Genomic DNA, 17,237 nt, shown 5'->3' with positions numbered 1-17,237 from the left:
AAGTCATCTCATAAGTAGAATCTTATAGGTATTAAATGAGATTCTTTCAACACCCTTTATAATTTTAATGGTCCATTTACTGTGCATGCACATCAATAAACAGGGGCAGGCAACTATGAGAGTATCTAAAAGACCATACCCGTGATTTTTCATGTTTACATCCATTTACAAATCATAATTACGAAACATTATGGCTGATCGTTTGCCAAGGCATACCATTATTTTTAAACAGTTTTAAATGATTTTTTAAAGGCAGGCAGTGACGAAGTAGATGCTGCACAGCCAGTATTTGTTACTGATCAGTTCATTGTAGGTTTGGTTTTATTCATGGGACTCTGACACCAGATAATCAGCACTGTGATAATTGTATTCTCTCTCTTTGTGTGTGCAGACCAGGAGTGTTGAAGGATTTGAAGACGATGGGCTCTGTTTCTCTTTTCATCTTCTTCGTCACCCTACTGGTACTAGCCAGGCAGGTCAGTAGTCTTCTTAAACTGACCGTCACGATGACACCAAGACATTTAATTACAGCCTATTTTCAATATTAGTTCTGACTTCACCATTCACTACAGTTGTACCCATTTGATTTGACCATTCAGCACTGTCACAGAAACGTGTTTTACTGAACAATCTCTGCCTGAGGATGGGCTTTTTTTTGGGGGATTTGAGCTAATCATCACTCCTCTCCACAACAGAATTTGGAGCTGCGTTCAAGGATTTGGCTCAATGTGCTCACAGACCAAAATACTTGTTCAGATGAACATTTTTCTAGCATTGGAGCAGTCAGCCCGCCTGCCTTCGTCTCCTCTGTGTCCACCCCCCTCACTTCTTATGGAAGCTAGTCTCAGCTGACACAGATTTGGTGTGCGTGTGGTATCTTTTTCGGGGTACTATCCATCAGCTCTGACCTCAAAGCAGATGTTCTGGACAGAAAGAGTCCCCCATGAGGCTCTGTACACGAAACTGGGGCTCCCCTGAGAGCCACAGTCGGTCCAAACAGCTCCATGTGTTGTTCTGATTCTGGGTCACCATCACCAGAAGGGAGGGGAGCATTTGTTTTGGAAACACAACTTTGCTGTGGTAAACTCTTTGTTACTGTCATATCTTATTCCAGGCTGCGCTCTTATCAAGGTCTTTCAGGATTAATTGGGTTCTTGCTGGGTCCTTCTGGATGCTGTTTGGGTATAAATTAGTGCAGTTGAAATGCTTCATCAATTATCATCTAAATAACTCTGGACATGGTGTCACAAGTGGCGTCATCCGGAGCCCTCGATGCAGACATGCAAATCTGTGCCGGACATGAGGCCACAAGGTCTATGAGCACCCAGTCCACAATCTGCTATTAACAAATTTGGCCTGCAAAAATGTTTGTCGTCAACCCAAATGAGCCCATTTCGAACCGTTTAGTAAGAAGGAGGAGAAAGCATGTTAGGAAGGCGAAGGCATTTGTAATTCATCCCTCAAGAACAGATGCACGATGGAGCAAAGCTCATTTACAGGCTTGTTAGCTGGTTTCTCAGTGGCATCTGGAGCGAGCCTTGTTTCCTCTGGCCTACTTTCTGGACTCCTTGAGGTGCTGGAGTTTCTCTCTCCATGGGAAGGGCTCAAACTGCACATACACATATCTATATATACACAAATGGTTCGAACTAACCATCCTTAGAGGGCTGGAAGTCTTTCTAATTCAGCCTCAGGCTATCAACATTATAGCACAGGAGCAGTATGGGCCTATACTGTTGGAGCGCTCCAAATTGACACCATATTTTAATCTCAACGGGAAAAATAGTCAGTTCACACATAAATCATGCACACCGCTAACTACACACATGAAATATATGCCACGGGAGGCTGAAAACACTCCCACATGCATCCATACACACACTGTAGGCGCCAGACCACAGGTAGCCTGCAGCTTTCAAATATATAATAACGATGACGTGTTCAGGGGACCCTATCTGATGTAGGACACACTCCTGGGATGCAGATCTAAAACCCCTTCAAGCATTAATAACCAAAACATTCAAAAAAAGCGGCGGATATCTTTTATGCAAAACACTCCTGCCTGCATTTCCTTGAGCAGTGACAGCGGAGCTCCTCGCGTTTCTTCACTGTTGTCATTTGGGCATTAATTTTCTATGAATACCAAGCGAGCCCTTTAGTTTCAGATGGTTATGTTTTCCCTGAAATCCTGTATGGCTTCCATTTAGTGGTAATGATTAGAACTGAATGCATGCGGCCTATCTGTAAGAAACGCTCTCGTATCAAGGACAAATAATCCGTAGCTGGAGGACGACTGGACTCGGATACATTTCTGGCGTCTCCGATCAGCCTGCGGTCCAAATCCAGTTCAAATCAAATTATCAGCTGTTCAGTTGCTTTTCTTTTGGTGTCGGCTTCTCCTGTGGCCTGTGGCTTTGGAGCAGAGTGCTGGGTGTGAATGACACAGGTGTCTCTTTACTCTGTGTCCTCCTGTAACAGAATGAATATTACTGTAGGTTGGACTTCCTGTGGAGGGACAAGTTCAAGAGGGAGTGCGAGGAGATCGAAACCATGGAGAACCTCAACCGGGTTCTGCTGGAGAACGTTTTACCCGCACACGTCGCCGAACACTTCCTGGGACGCAACTGGAAAAATGAGGTGAACAAACAAGATACGTGTTAATTCATGAGTTTTTAGACCTTTGGACAGAACCAGGCTAGCTGTGTCCCCCTGTCTTGGGTCTTTGTGCTAAGCTAAGCGCTAAATGGCTGCAGTTCTACTGACCTTCTCATTTAAATGCCTGCAACGAAACATGGCACAGGGTTCATTTATTTATCATTCTACAACACAGGCTTGTACAGCGGAATGTAAGCTGTAGTAACTTTATGTATAATGAACTATTATTTATGGTGACGTGTGGAGGATGAACTGATGAATCTCACAGCCTGAGGAAAGAGGCCGTGAGAAAAAAAAAGTGTTTAAATGAAATCTGTGTACTCTGCATGTGCTGTTGATTCACATGTTTTGTCAGCATATTCTTTTGTTTTCTCAACTGTTCCATGTTCCCTCTCAGTATAATTGAACAAACACAGGTTCTTTTCATTTTCCTCACTTCGCCCTTCGCCGCTGTTGCTTGTGGCCCATGCGTACATGCTGAGGATTGATGTCGTGTAACATACTTTCCATTCCTTAATTCATTCCAGAGTTGTACATTTTTGGTCGCACTCTGCTCCCTCATTTCCTCCATTCTTACATCCGTCTTACTCTCTGTCTTTCCCATGATGAATGCTGTTACTATTTTGCTGCTGCAGTGACCCAGTGTCCTCACAGAGATGATTAAAGTTTCATTTTATTTATTTAAAGAGTCAGTGTCATTGTTCAGTATTAGGCATGCAGCCCATAGATCTTCTTCCTGTGGTCGAGGCTCATTGAAACCACAGACCATTCATCTTTAACCTCCTTTCACCAGCACTCCATCAGTACAACACATCCAGCTCTTATCTTTCTCGTGCTCGTTACCAGGACCTTTATCATCAGTCATATGAGTCGGTGTGTGTGATGTTCGCCTCCATCCCCGACTTCAAAGAGTTTTATACCGAGTCTGATGTCAATAAGGAAGGACTGGAGTGCCTCCGTCTTCTCAACGAGATCATAGCAGACTTTGATGAGGTAAACTCCCCTCACGCTGATAATCCCGGCTGTCTGACAATGTGAGAAAAAAGCAGAAGCAGTCACACAGGATGGTTATGCTCTAATGTAGCAGGCTAATGTGCCAGTATGTCCTGCTCCTGTGTGTGTGTTTGGTGACGCTCTGTATTCTCCATGTGTCCTCAGCTGCTGTCCAAGCCTAAGTTCAGTGGAGTGGAGAAGATAAAGACCATCGGTAGCACCTACATGGCTGCAACTGGACTCAATGTGACACCGGGGCCGGAGTGCACACAGGCACGCTTTTACACTCATTCTTCTGCACGTGCACACACAGACATATGACCTCAACACATTGCGCATCGAGAAGACATGGCCACACGATGTTTAATGTGTCCTCCACATTGAATGCAAAGTGACCCACTGACTAAGGTTAAACTGTCCAGCTTCCATTGGAGCTCATGTTCTAATAATATCACGGAATCGACAACCAGGCAAAGAACAACAGGCCTTTTCGCCTCATTTCAGAGCACTGAAACTGTTTTGGCAGCCGGAGCTCATCTTCAATCAACTTGTCATTTTTAATTCATGATCACAAAGCCGGACGAAGCTTAAGCATCAAAGTTTTATTCGCTGTCTAAATACATTTGGAAGCTTTGTGTGGGTTGCTCCTTAAAATGTGTCACACATAACGCTCACATGTCAGTGATTCATTACTACGATCGTTTGAATGCATCAGTGGAAGCAAATGAGATCATCACTCATGTGACAGCAGATTGTTTTGATAAAGATATGTCCTTGATTGTCGGGAATCTGCTTTCTTGACTAAACCCCACCCCCTTAGTTACTGTTGCTAATCCTGTCGAGCTGAACATCGCATAGAACACCTAGCGCAGTCATTCTAATCGTCCATTTATTAGCTATAGCTACATCTAGCTAATCAATATTCTAAAACGGCGTGCATCACTGTCATTAGAGGAATGGTTTTTATGAGTTTGGGAAACGCAACACTCTCATATAACGAGTTGGGCTGAGTGCAAACTTGCCCAAATCCAATAAAGAGCAGGACAGGACCGCTAACATTAGCTGATAGCATCTGGCTCCCACACAATGAATGTGTCATTCCTGGCTTTGGCTTTGGAAAGGTGATTACAAAAATTCACCATCCTCCAAACTCTTAAAATGCTGAGTGTCACTCTCTCTAGCGTCCAGAGCACACCGCTTCAACATGCTGAGAAATTCAAGGCTTGACAGGTCTGTCAAGGTCTATTAGGGTTGCTAAACCATGACTGGGTGCATGATGCATGAAACTGAGATTGCCACACGTGGTGATCGTGGTCTTATGTGTTTACAGTCATCCCCAGTTACGATGTTAATTTGACAATGGCACATTGAGGTCTGAACATGGGGCGGACAGCACCTTGAACTTCTCTTCTCCCCCTCTGCATTCCCTTCAGGAGCATGACAGACAGTACATGCACATTGGCACCATGGTGGAGTTTGCCTTCGCTCTCGTGGGGAAGCTGGATGTCATCAACAAACACTCCTTCAACGACTTCAGACTCAGGATTGGTGAGAGGACATTTTTTTCACAGGTTAAAATATTTTTTTCCAAGAGTAAAACTCCCTGGTAAAGTCTATTCCAGGGTACTGGAGAGGAGAATCCGGCCGATAGTCGAACCCCGGATTCAAGAGGAACAATGCGGTTTTCGTCCTGGCCGTGGAACACTGGACCAGCTCTATACCCTCCACAGGGTGCTTGAGGGTTCATGGGAGTTTGCCCAAACAGTCCACATGTGCTTCGTGGACTTGGAGAAGGCATTCGACCGTGTCCCTCGCGTCATTCTGTGGGAGGTGCTCCGGGAGTATGGGGTTGGAGGCCCTCTGTTGAGGGCTGTACAGTCCCTGTACAACCGGAGCAGGAGCTTGGTCCGCATTACCGGCAGTAAGTCGGACCTGTTCCCAGTGCATGTTGGACTCCGGCAGGGCTGCCCTATGTCACCGGTTCTGTTCATCATTTTTATGGACAGGATTTCTAGGCGCAGCCAGGGGCCGGAGGGGGTTCGGTTCGGGGGCCGGCAGATTTCGTCTCTGCTTTTCGCGGATGATGTTGTCTTGTTGGCTTCCTCGAGCCAGGACCTTCAGCATGCGCTGGGGCGGTTCGCAGCCGAGTGTGAAGCAGCTGGGATGAGAGTTAGCACCTCCAAGTCCGAGGCCATGGTTCTCGACCGGAAAAAGGTGGCTTGCTCCCTTCAGGTTGGAGGAGAGTTCCTGCCTCAAGTGGAGGAGTTTAAGTATCTTGGGATCCTGTTCACGAGTGAGGGAAGGATGGAACGTGAGATTGACAGGCGGATCGGTGCAGCGGCTGCAGTAATGCGGTCGCTGTATCGGTCTGTCGTGGTAAAGAAGGAGCTGAGCCGAAAGGCGAAGCTCTCGATTTACCGGTCAATCTACGTTCCTACCCTCACCTATGGTCATGAACTTTGGGTCATGACCGAAAGAACGAGGTCCCGGATACAAGCGGCTGAAATGAGTTTCCTCCGCAGGGTGGCGGAGCGCTCCCTTAGAGATAGGGTGAGGAGCTCTGTCACCCGGGAGGAGCTCAGAGTAGAGTCGCTGCTCCTCCGCATCGAGAGGAGTCAGCTGAGGTGGCTCGGGCATCTCTATCGGATGCCCCCTGGACGCCTCCCTAGGGAGGTGTTCCAGGCATGTCCCACCGGGAGGAGGCCCCGGGGAAGACCCAGGACACGCTGGGGTGACTACGTCACTCGGCTGGCCTGGGAACGCCTCGGGATCCCCCCGGAAGAGTTGGAGGAAGTGTCCGGGGAGAGGGAAGTCTGGGCGTCCCTGCTCAGACTGCTCCCCCCGCAACCCGGCCCCGGATAAGCGGAAGATAATGGATGGATGGATGGATGGATGGATGGAGTAAAACTTAAAGCTGATGATGTGTGATTCATGTTATTTGTGATTTGGTGGTTTGTTTGTTTTTTTTTCAAGGGATAAACCATGGGCCAGTGATCGCAGGGGTCATCGGAGCCCAGAAACCTCAGTATGACATCTGGGGAAACAGTGTGAACGTGGCCAGTAGGATGGAGACCACTGGGGTGCTGGGAAAAATACAGGTGGGAAGTCTCCCAAAAACACAGTGTGTGTCTTCCAGTGTGATCTTCTTACTCTAATCATGTTTGCTTCTTTCCGTACAGGTAACAGAGGAGACAAATCGGATCTTATCCACACTCGGGTACATGTGTTCATGTCGTGGCATCATCAACGTGAAGGGCAAAGGAGAGCTGAAGACCTACTTTGTTCACACGGAGATGAGCCGATCTCTGTCACAAGGGACTGTGATGCCATGAGCTCGCCACACTCACCGAACAAATGAGGCTCGAGAACACAATCGCACGCGCAAAGTGGCCGTAGAAGTGATTTGTCATGCTCCGTAACTAAAACCCATTACCAGAAGCCAGCAGCGCAACGGCTAGACAATTGTCGAGAAGCAGTTTTGTCCTTAGCAACACAATGTAGAGCAGGGCCGAGGCGCGCCGCCCTTCAACGCTGCACATCAGATGGTTTCCACATCTCAAGTGTAACAAGGACTTTGCTCCGAGGAGTCTCTTCACTGTCTAAAGGAGTGCCTGACTAAAGAGAGGTTTGCTAAATTAGTGCAGCTCTCAAGGACTGCAGTCACCCTTCTGTACAACAGTAGTGGTGTGGAGCTAATTAACCACGCCAGTGTTGCAGTGCTTCAGAGCCTTACACTTGAGCAAACTGAGCTGCCTGTCGTGCTTTTTTTTTGAATATCTGCCTGGTTGGGACTGTGAGCCGGTTCGTTCCATTTTATTCTAAATGGATGTTACAATAGTTTATTGTCATATAGAGCAGTCGACGCCAACAAATCGCTAGTGTGATGGGTAGTTTGCCAAAAACCTGTGAATTGTATTTATAGCTTTAGAGCGGCGTTTGTGTCCCACTGAAGAGGAGGTGGACTCGGGCACAGGATTCGAGAGGAAAAGTAGAGGTTTCTTTTTTTATAATCCACCTGGATCCAAACCAACAGCAATGTGTGTTAATGTTCACTGCCATCCTTTTGTTATTCATTAAACATTTGTATATAAACTGACGTCCTGTGTCTCTGTGTGTTTCTTTTGGTGCTCTCAACACAAGTGAACAGCTCGTCAGAGTATTAACATTCACAATGTAGTCAAAGGCTTGTAAGATCAATAGTTTGAGCGATTAGAGACGGTACAGCTGTATTTATTGTAGTTTATTTGCGATGTGGCGGAGAGTCACTGCTAATATTTCAAAACGCTATCAGAGTACATCAGACATACGTTTTGACATATTTATTAACATTCAGAAATGAGTTTCTCTCAGACAGCAGTCATAATAAAGGCTATTCAGGTGAAATGCGCTTTGATGCAATAACATACATTTTCTGCAGGACCAAGCAGAAACCCAGCAGAGAGAGGATGAGTCTGCTGACTGCGGTGTGAAACCATTGTTTTCTTACGGCTTCTGCGACCAAATAATTACTTGTATGACAAGAGTTTCATTTTACTCAGCTATTTTTCTCTTTCTGCTTCCTAAATACCACCTTGCGTATTAGCTCCGAATCCTCCCAAACAAACACTGCACCTCTTAACACCAAACAGATTCAAATACTGCATTATTTCTCCCAATAAAAGGCCTATTCCTACCAGAGTACAAAGGCAGCAGCAAATGAGAGATGTCTGCGCTCAAAAACATCCCATTATGTGGGAGGTTGGTCTCAGTTGCGTGGGTTCAGAATGTATTCTCAAAAATAATCCAAGAAGTTGCAAATCAAAGAGGTTAGTGATGCACAAAAAGAACTGTGTTTACATAAGGTGAGGGGAACACATGAAGTGCACCAGAGAAAACAGAGGGGAAATATGAGTGTGCTCAGTGTGGGTTTGGTTGAAGGGATGCAGTTTATATAAAAGAATTTTAGTCCCTCTTTCTGTATTAAGCGGCATGCTCGATAGAGAAATCCTCCCAGTTTAAGAAGTCCCATTGTGCCCGTCATCCAGGGCACTCTGTGTTAATAAAAACAAGCATTATACAGAGGGAAGGAGTCTGAACACCGACACTCTGATCTTTGATATCATGTGCAATACTGAGCTGCAATAACTGGCAGACAGTTTTTGACTTACAGACAGCACCACCTGAGCCTTTAAGTGACGCTCACACTGATGGAGCGATTTCAGCCTCAAAGTAGAAAATATAGTCTGAGCTTTGAGGGAAATGTCACTGTCTTCATATCGTCTGAATTATTCTTTCTGGTCTTTTGACAGATAATACTGCACTGAGACGAACTGTATTTGTCTTGCTAATTACCAGCATATACTACAGTAAAACACCATAATTAAATGCCATCAGATTACATGATCTAGACCTATCAAGTAAATTGAAATTTAAACTACAACACTGGTTTATTAGTAAATGCTGTGAAACTTGAGGCTTTCAGATGGGGGCCACTGATCCATACCCTTCTTCCACATTCCAGATGATCCCATTTTTCATGAAAAATTCAGCTTTTATACAAGCCACACGTGCGTACTGCCGGCCCGGCTGGTAGAGGATGGGTACAGGGCGACGGCCATATTCTGAAGAGGAGCGCACGGGAACCGTTCGGGACTTCTCCTGACGTTGAGCAGAAGAAGAGGGCAGAGTCAGTTTTTAAAAAAGGAAAGAGAGACTATCCATTATCCTGTGTTTGTGCTGATCGATCTGGGGAAAATATGCAATAGATCTTTTTCCCAGGAGACTTTTTGACATGCAGGAAAAAGCACTGATGTTAATAATGACATTAATGATGGCTGCATTCCAGTTCGGGGTGTCAGCTCTGGGGTTCAGGTATTGAAGAAGGTATTGAAGACTTTCTTCAGCTCCACAAACACAACCTTTGCTCATTGCTAAGACATTCCATTCATGGTATACTACACCAATCAATATTCAATTTTGGCTTTAATTATTAACTTTAATTAGCTATAGCCTTAGGGGGAAAGTCAAAACCTTCAATAATTCAGCAATCTGTCATTTTTTAAATCAAATGTCACCTTTCCCAATTAGTCGAATCTTTACAGGTGCCCCCTGGTAACTGCTGACGTACCCCCTCGAGTACATGCCTGTTTTAACTGTGTTCATCCTCAGAAAGTTTTATAAACCATTTGATGTTTACACATGCTGTCATACTCATTCATTGAGCTATTTTTAGCTCCAAAATGTGCCCAATGAAAGCATTTTAGCATTGAAGGGGAGGGGTGGTACACAGCTGCAGAAGACCCTGATTTTAGAAAGCTATGATCATTGCAGCTGAAGCAAAAGTACATGCTCTCTGCCAGAACTGAGATGAAGAGATGATTGTTTCTCCTTTTCTGCCTTAAGATTCTTTTTGCCTCCTCACTGCCACGACTTGTAACAGGATGCAAGACCAGCAGGATTGAAAATAGTCCAAACAAATGAAGCTATTAGCTCCACCATAGTGTCATATTATGAAAAACTGAAGTACATGTGTTGCTCAGGATTATCCAGGGCAGCAGTGAGTCTCAGTGTGAGCTTTTTCTACAGATTTGTGAACACTGGGAGCCTCTGACTTCCGGAAGGTCAGGCCGACTATCTGCAGAACAGTCACTACCTGCTTCTGGCTGCGGCAGATTCACTGCTGGGTTCATATTTGCATAAGCCTTGGTGGAAACTGGAACAAAAAACTAACACACCACCATTATCCTCTGAATAGTTTATACAATAAATAGTTTCTTTAATTCATATTCAAATGTGAATTCCTCAACAGAAATGTCCTAATTCAGCAGGAAGCTGTCAGCCAACCACTCAACTAACTGTAATTACAAGCTCAGCAGTGTGTGTGGCTGCTTTGTTCACCCCCCTCTCTGCTTTCAGTGACCCAGAAACTCACTGTGAGCTACTTTTCTTGACATGAATAATTACTCTGTGGGGATGAAAAGGCTTCAAACAGGAGCCATAAACAAGTGTCAGAAAACGTAGAGCTATATGTGAGCCACCACATGGTAAAGGAATGTTAACAGACTTAGAAAAATGGCACATTTTGAAGTGTATGCTCTTTGAGAATTCATTTTTACAATATACTGACATTTCCCGTCTATGGACCACTGCAACAGTCACAGTGTCAATATCACCTAGATAAGATGTGTATAATGTACACTGATCTGTGGTGCGGAGGTGCCATAAGGCAATATCCATGGCCGTCAAGTAAAACACTGTACTGCATTCATTTGGCCGTTCATTACATTAGTTCTTCATTGCATCTTGCTGTAAAACAACTGAGCTTGTGGTGAACTCATGAGCACTGAACATGTAAAGCAAGCTTTCATGAAGATCGCTATGCCTAATAAAACCTAATGATCCGGACTCCAGTACATAAAAATGGGATAAAAGTAGTACAGTTAGTGGAAAGCCATCCCTCTCAGCACAGTACCATTGATTCAACAGTAAGTCATGGAAGGATTTGTAGTTTGTGAGTTACATGTCTGTGTCCATGGATTTCAGTAGGTCGGAATTTAACAATGAAATCACTATAAGTAGCAATATTAAGTTTGACCCTTTGGTCACATTATCCAGTTTGTGACAAGAGGATCAGCTCTGATGCAGCTGCCCTGTGAGTGAGAAGTTGAACATGTGTAGCAGCTTTAGGGCTGAGATGGCCTCTTTCACTGTAGAATTTAGTGATTTGGTGAAGAAGAAGTAGCTAAATTTATCAAATAAATAAAACTAGTCATTTTTGTTTTTATGTTGGTCTATTATAGACTTCATCTATGATCAGACTTTTTATCTTGTTTTTAGATGCTACACAACAATCAATCAATCAGGGGATGAAATAACATCCAGTACAGAATATGGATTACTGAGCTGTCTGGTTCATGAAGTCCAATATCTTGCTGAGGCTCCCTTAAATACTCTTCAGATTAACTGAACTCAAGTTTGAGCTCATCAGCAAGCTAAAACCGTTTTTAAATTGAGACGTTCAAGACTAAAACAGTCAATTGTGGTCATTACCTCTTTGTTTATGTCTAGTCCTCTTCCTTTATAGTGTTTTCTGTCATCTCGCCGCAGTCTCATGTCATAACCCTCGGCCTGGTGGAACACTTGGTCATACATGGAGACTTCTGGGACCTACCAAAGGAGACGCAGTGAGTGTGTGTTTGTCCTCAAACAGAAAGGGATCGTTTTGTGTCACTTTGGGCAAGGCGCAGGGGGTAGAGGTGCAACCAAAGCCAACAATCGCAGCAATCTCTTCTCAAAGCTGGCTCAAGTTACACGATTATATCCAAGCAACATTTCAGGAACATTCCTTTCATAAATTAGGCATTTAGCTTTAGCATTAACTAAACTCACCTACTTCCTTTGTCTGAAACTCACATCCAGATATTATCAGCAGTACGTCACAATAACATGATGAATACAAATATTTCCATATAACTGGTTGCCTAGCTAGCTACATTAGCCGTGAGATTATCTTAGCACTTCAAGTTACCTCTGAGACTTTATTAAAGTACGACATTTCTTTTGGTTCCTTTCGTCGTGGTGGAATGTAACTGAATGAAGACAAGGTGGAAAGCGGTTTGGTTTGAGTTTCCAGTGATAGGTCCATCTTCTTGGCTAAAAATCACTCAGCAAAGGTAATAAAACTGGAGAAAAATGAACGTACAGCTAGTTAACGCAGCGCGCTGGCGTCTGTGGTTGCTAGGATACGGATGCGCTCTAGCGCATGCCTGACGTGCTGCCTTCATGACCTCTTTCTTTTCATGTACTTCAGAGCTTCCAAGTGCTACATGTCAGCTAACTCAAAAGTGTTTGATTAGGGATGTATAATATGAGTCAGTCCTCTAAACACAAGTATGACACGGAATGCCAATGATTGCTGCAAGAAATTCGATTATATAAGTGTGTCACATTGAGACGTTGCCAAACTGTATGGGAACATTAGTCTGCTACTGGTCACTTTAATCCTCACAATACATTTCAGGGGATGTTTTCAAAGTCTGCTCTTTTTTATTTTTTTAAATAATCAAATTTCAATGATTTAGCTGAAAGCCACACTTTAGTATGTAACTTTATGTGAAATCAGTGCTAATGCACCCTTTTTGTTGAGGCACAGAGCTTCTTTTAACTGCAGGAAAATAACAAGGATGGCAAGCAAGGAGGAGATGGTGGTGGGGTTATTAACTTAATTGTCGCAATTGCCTCACTTTTAGAACCAATTAATGATAAAACTTTAATTTGCTTCATTTGCAACTTTGAGGAGATCAATAAGATGGCTCCTATATTCCATTTTGTACTATTAGAGACACTATTATCATAACCCTGATGAGCTGCTACATTAAAACAGGCCAACAAAATTATTTTCATTGATGATAAAAAAAAAAGTTTTTATTTTATTGATTTGTCTTTAACTAAACTTAGACAGTCTGGCAGGAGGAGGTGGATTTAAGCAGATGTCTTCCACAGCAAATCTAACAGTACTATAATTATATAGTTTTATATTGTAGTTGAGTTACAACATGCTGATATTCACATAGAAATATCAATCAAACTGTCTGTTGCCGATACACTTTTGACTTATTGATGCAGGATTGTTGAGGGTCAACAGTGGAGCATCAGAATAAAGTGATAGCACATCCTTGCACAGTTGCCTAAGTACGTTCCTTTATGCAAATAACACTTGTGCCTTCAAGGTCCTGTGAAGGTCTCTCGCTGCATTTGCTGTATGACTGTGGCAGCAGAATCAATTTATAACAGTGGACAGACTCTGCCTCAAGCACAGTGTGGAATATGTGGTTAGGTTGTCACAAGAAAAGCCCATTTGCCAGGGCTTCAGATAAAGTATAAATACCCTCCCAGTCCCTCAGCAGGATAAAGACACAGATGGTGCACCTCAAGTTAATCTTGGCAAATTGAGTCCAGTGGGGAAATAGGAAAAGTTGCTGCAAAACAACTTCTGTATGAACAATTGATATCTTTAATGTTGTGTGCTTAAAGCAATACTTAGACATGTTGGGAAACATGCTCATTCGTTTTCTTGCCGAGAGACAGATGAGTAGATCAATATAATTTCCTATTGGTTAAAAAAAGGAAGCTACAGTGATTGCGTAGCTTAGCATAAAGACTTGACCCCGGAGGAAACTGCTACCTTGGATCTGTTCAAACTTGGTTTTATGGATGGTTATGTGCTGCTAGTTGATGACCTGTTGTCAGCCTTTATGCTATGCTAAGCTAATTGGCTGCTGATTGTAGCTTCATGCTTAATAAACAAACATAATAGTGGCATCTACTCATCTAGATTGATCGATCATTTAGACTGAACTATTCTTTTCAAAATACCAAATAATGTTTAAGGCTGTGTCTCAGGAGGCATAGCTGATCATCCACCAATCAGAAGGGTGGTGGTTCAATCCCCAGCTCCTCCAGTCTGCATGTTGAAGTGTCCTTGGGCAAGATACTGAACCCCAAACTGCCCCTGATGGCTGTGTCACTGCTGGGTGAATGAGTGAATGTGTCATCAAGTGCTTTGAGTGGTCGGTAGACTCAAGAAGGCTTTATATTAGTGCCATATTTGACCATTTGGGTGAAATTATGTTTTGAAAAACTAAAACAGAACAGCATTGTGTGTTTTTTGATAAAGCAGGATGACGTGGCTAAAAAATGAAAATGCAAATGAATGCGTTGTCGTTTTATTTTGCAGCACACAATTTCAGAGGCTGTGTATGTCTGCACCTGCCTCGATCACCCTTTCACACACAGACACAAACACACTTTAACCTAACACGTCACAAAGTGTGTGTGTCTTGCACACCGATAGTGGCCTCAGAGAAAGCACACATTGTCCACATAGTGGGACCGTTAACCTCTAAGCTTTTTCCATTCGGGAGATTACAGCTGTGATATACACTTTGTGTGTGTGTGTGTGTGTGTGTGTGTGTGTGTGTGTGTGTGTGTGTGTGTGTGTGTGTGTGTGTGTGTGTATTACTCACATTGTAGGGACTTGCCTTCCTTACTAGGACAAAATATAAGTGGGTATACTTGGGTTCAAGGCAAGTAGTGGTTATGGTCAAGTGTCAGAGATGAATGTGATGTCCCCAAAAGCGATGGAAACATGACGGTGTGAGTGTCTGTCCGCCACCTGCTGTTATTGTTCTCTCCTTCCACATAATTACGACAGAGCAACAGGGGGTGGCCAATAGAGGACACCACTCACTGTGCTGTGAGTCGGACCAGACCACATCACACACACACAGATAGAGGGAGAGAGAGAGAGAGAGAGAGAGAGAGAGAGAACCACAATATAAACCCCAATCCTCACTGAGAGCATGGGAGCAGATTTTGATCAAACTGCCAGCAATTCAGCAGCACAGTTCAAGAGGTTTCCAAGAGCAATGATGTGGAGGACAGAGGGGATGTGTGGAGAAGAGAGAGAGAGAGAGAGAGAGAGAGAGAGAGACAGAGAGAGAGAGAGAGAGAGAGAGAGAGAGAGAGAGAGAGAGAGAGCACAATCACCACCTGCTTTCTTTCATTCTAGATGTTGTCTCAGAGCGCCAGAGTAATTACTGCTGACATTTCAGAGGGATATATTGCTATTTGGCAGGACTCACTGTGGGAATGAAACCACCTGAAGGCAGGGGTCAGTCATTTCAATGGTCCTGAGTTATTAAAAGGAGGTACCAGTGTTACTGAGCCTTCTTCTCATCTGTATATCTGTTTCCCCCTGCTTCAGATGATCTTTCTTTAATATGGAATTCACTGTTACGCTGTCTTATTTGCACGTTTTATATCATTTTAAGTAGCACTGCATATTTTCTGACCAGTATGAAGCTAGGCACACTTCAGCTGATAATGACAATTCCTTGGACAAAAAAACAGAGAATAATAAAACATCATGGTTATTAAACAACCAAGGCACTAATAAAAACTAATCCAGGCAACAAATGACTCATAAAATGCCAGTCAAAAGTAATATTAAGATTTAGAAGGAGAAAGAAATAGAGAAATTGTAGAACAATTTTATTGTGAAAAGCAACAAATTTTGACTTATTGACTTCATTAGGGTTAAAGGCTTCAGCAGTTTGGGTTATTTTACATGTGAGATTTGTCTATTTGCATTTTACAGTTGCCACCATCTGTCAATCAGATCTGATTAAATCACGTCCATGCACTCCTTAAGAAGCAGATCAACTGAAAACTTTTCATAGATAATACTTAAGGACCTTGTTTTTCTAATGTTATCATTGTCAATTTGTCCTGAACATAAGAATAGCTTTTAGGCACTTGAACAAAAAGCTACACAGAACCTATGAAATCGGTGTGTAAGAAACTACATATACTTCAGCTATCACCATGTCCAGCAGGTAGCTGTCTCTGCCAGCATTACCATAGATAGCAGACGACTTGCTTTGAAAAGGTAATTTCTTACATGCATTAACTTAAAAAGGAGAAGAGAGGAGAGATCACATCCATTCTTCCACCACCTAGCATCAATATCCCTCTGTGGACAAAAGTTGATCTCTAGTATCAGCCTCCCCCCTGCTGGACACGACAAGTAATACAACAGTGTCTCCATAAGAAAAAGCATTAACAAGAGAGGTGATGAAACAAAGCAGATTATATGTCTGTCCAAAGACTTTTTCTCTTCTCAGCTTTTGGTCAGTGAATCTGAGTCTTGATAACCGCTGTACAAATGCCTAATATCCTCATGGGACTCTAATTCTATTCTTTTGAAACATCTGGTGTTGTTTTGATAATGGCTCCATGCACACAGAGTGAAATCTGTTATCCAAATGTGCCGTCAAAAAGACTGAGCCTCGACTATCAATGAGCATCAGCATCATTATGGTTGAATAAATGCAATAAGATCTTCGAAATATCACCAGTGGACTTAGCTGATCCTGAACGGTTAAACAGCTGCTTCCCAAGAGAACAGAAATAAGTCCCTCCGCTGACTGTAATGAATGCATTACAGCTAAAGGTCATTTTCCATGTTCAGCCCCATTTATAAAAGGGCATATGATGTCATCTCGTCAATAAATCACGCCACTATCTGCTGCTACATTTCCACAGCAGTTAGTCAATATCAACATTTTCACTCACAGGAAATCATTTGGAGCGTTTTGTGCAGGTGTGTGCCTTGGTGTGTGTGTGCGTGTGTGTGTGTGTGCGTGTGTGTGTGTGTGTGTGTGTGTGTGTGTGTGTGTGTGTGTGTGTGTGTGTGTGTGTGTGTGTGTGTGCGCGCGCGTGCGCGCGCGCGTTACTTGTCAAAGCACTTTGAGCAAGCAGCCGTGCTGTGATGCTCTCATTACTATGGGACCTTCTGTTCTGTCCCAGAAAATATTTACTTGACATTAACTGAAGAGACCTTGGGTGTCGTTTAGGAACATAAAACCCACAAGTTGTGGATGGTCAGCATGAAAGAACCACACGCAAGCAGCAGCATGGGTCTGTTGATCTTGAACACAGCTTGAAAGACGGCAACATAAACCCTGCTTTGACTTGGGCCCAGAGCTTCAATCTGTGTGGTATAAACACTCAGAGTTAGAACTGACGTGACACTGGACCTATTGACAGCA

The 17,237-nt window shown here is 43.5% G+C and overlaps 2 protein-coding genes across 2 annotated transcripts in view; one reads left to right on the top strand and one right to left on the bottom strand.

Moving 5' to 3' along the window:
- The window catches only part of adcy2b (adenylate cyclase 2b (brain)), a 43,625-nt gene extending 35,880 nt beyond the window's left edge, over positions 1 to 7,745 (top strand). Inside the window, exons 19-25 of the mRNA XM_070984359.1 lie at positions 392 to 476; positions 2,479 to 2,637; positions 3,502 to 3,648; positions 3,814 to 3,921; positions 5,082 to 5,196; positions 6,622 to 6,746; positions 6,828 to 7,745. Of these exons, the coding sequence (XP_070840460.1) occupies positions 392 to 476; positions 2,479 to 2,637; positions 3,502 to 3,648; positions 3,814 to 3,921; positions 5,082 to 5,196; positions 6,622 to 6,746; positions 6,828 to 6,980 (892 nt within the window). The 3' untranslated portion in view covers positions 6,981 to 7,745. The remainder of the gene's footprint in view (positions 1 to 391; positions 477 to 2,478; positions 2,638 to 3,501; positions 3,649 to 3,813; positions 3,922 to 5,081; positions 5,197 to 6,621; positions 6,747 to 6,827) is intronic.
- Positions 7,746 to 9,105: 1,360 nt separating this feature from the next.
- On the bottom strand, positions 9,106 to 12,271 carry cfap90 (cilia and flagella associated protein 90). Its single transcript, XM_070983995.1, has 3 exons — positions 12,155 to 12,271; positions 11,677 to 11,793; positions 9,106 to 9,285 (listed from the first exon to the last, which is right to left on the bottom strand). The coding sequence occupies exons 1-3, from the start codon at positions 12,269 to 12,271 to the stop codon at positions 9,106 to 9,108; spliced, it is 414 nt and encodes a 137-aa protein (XP_070840096.1).
- Between the last annotated feature and the right edge of the window lie 4,966 nt (positions 12,272 to 17,237).

This window comes from Chaetodon trifascialis, chromosome 17 (genome assembly GCF_039877785.1).
Source record: "Chaetodon trifascialis isolate fChaTrf1 chromosome 17, fChaTrf1.hap1, whole genome shotgun sequence".
Taxonomy (NCBI): Eukaryota; Metazoa; Chordata; class Actinopteri; order Chaetodontiformes; family Chaetodontidae; genus Chaetodon; species Chaetodon trifascialis.
This window is presented reverse-complemented; position numbering and strand designations above follow the sequence as displayed.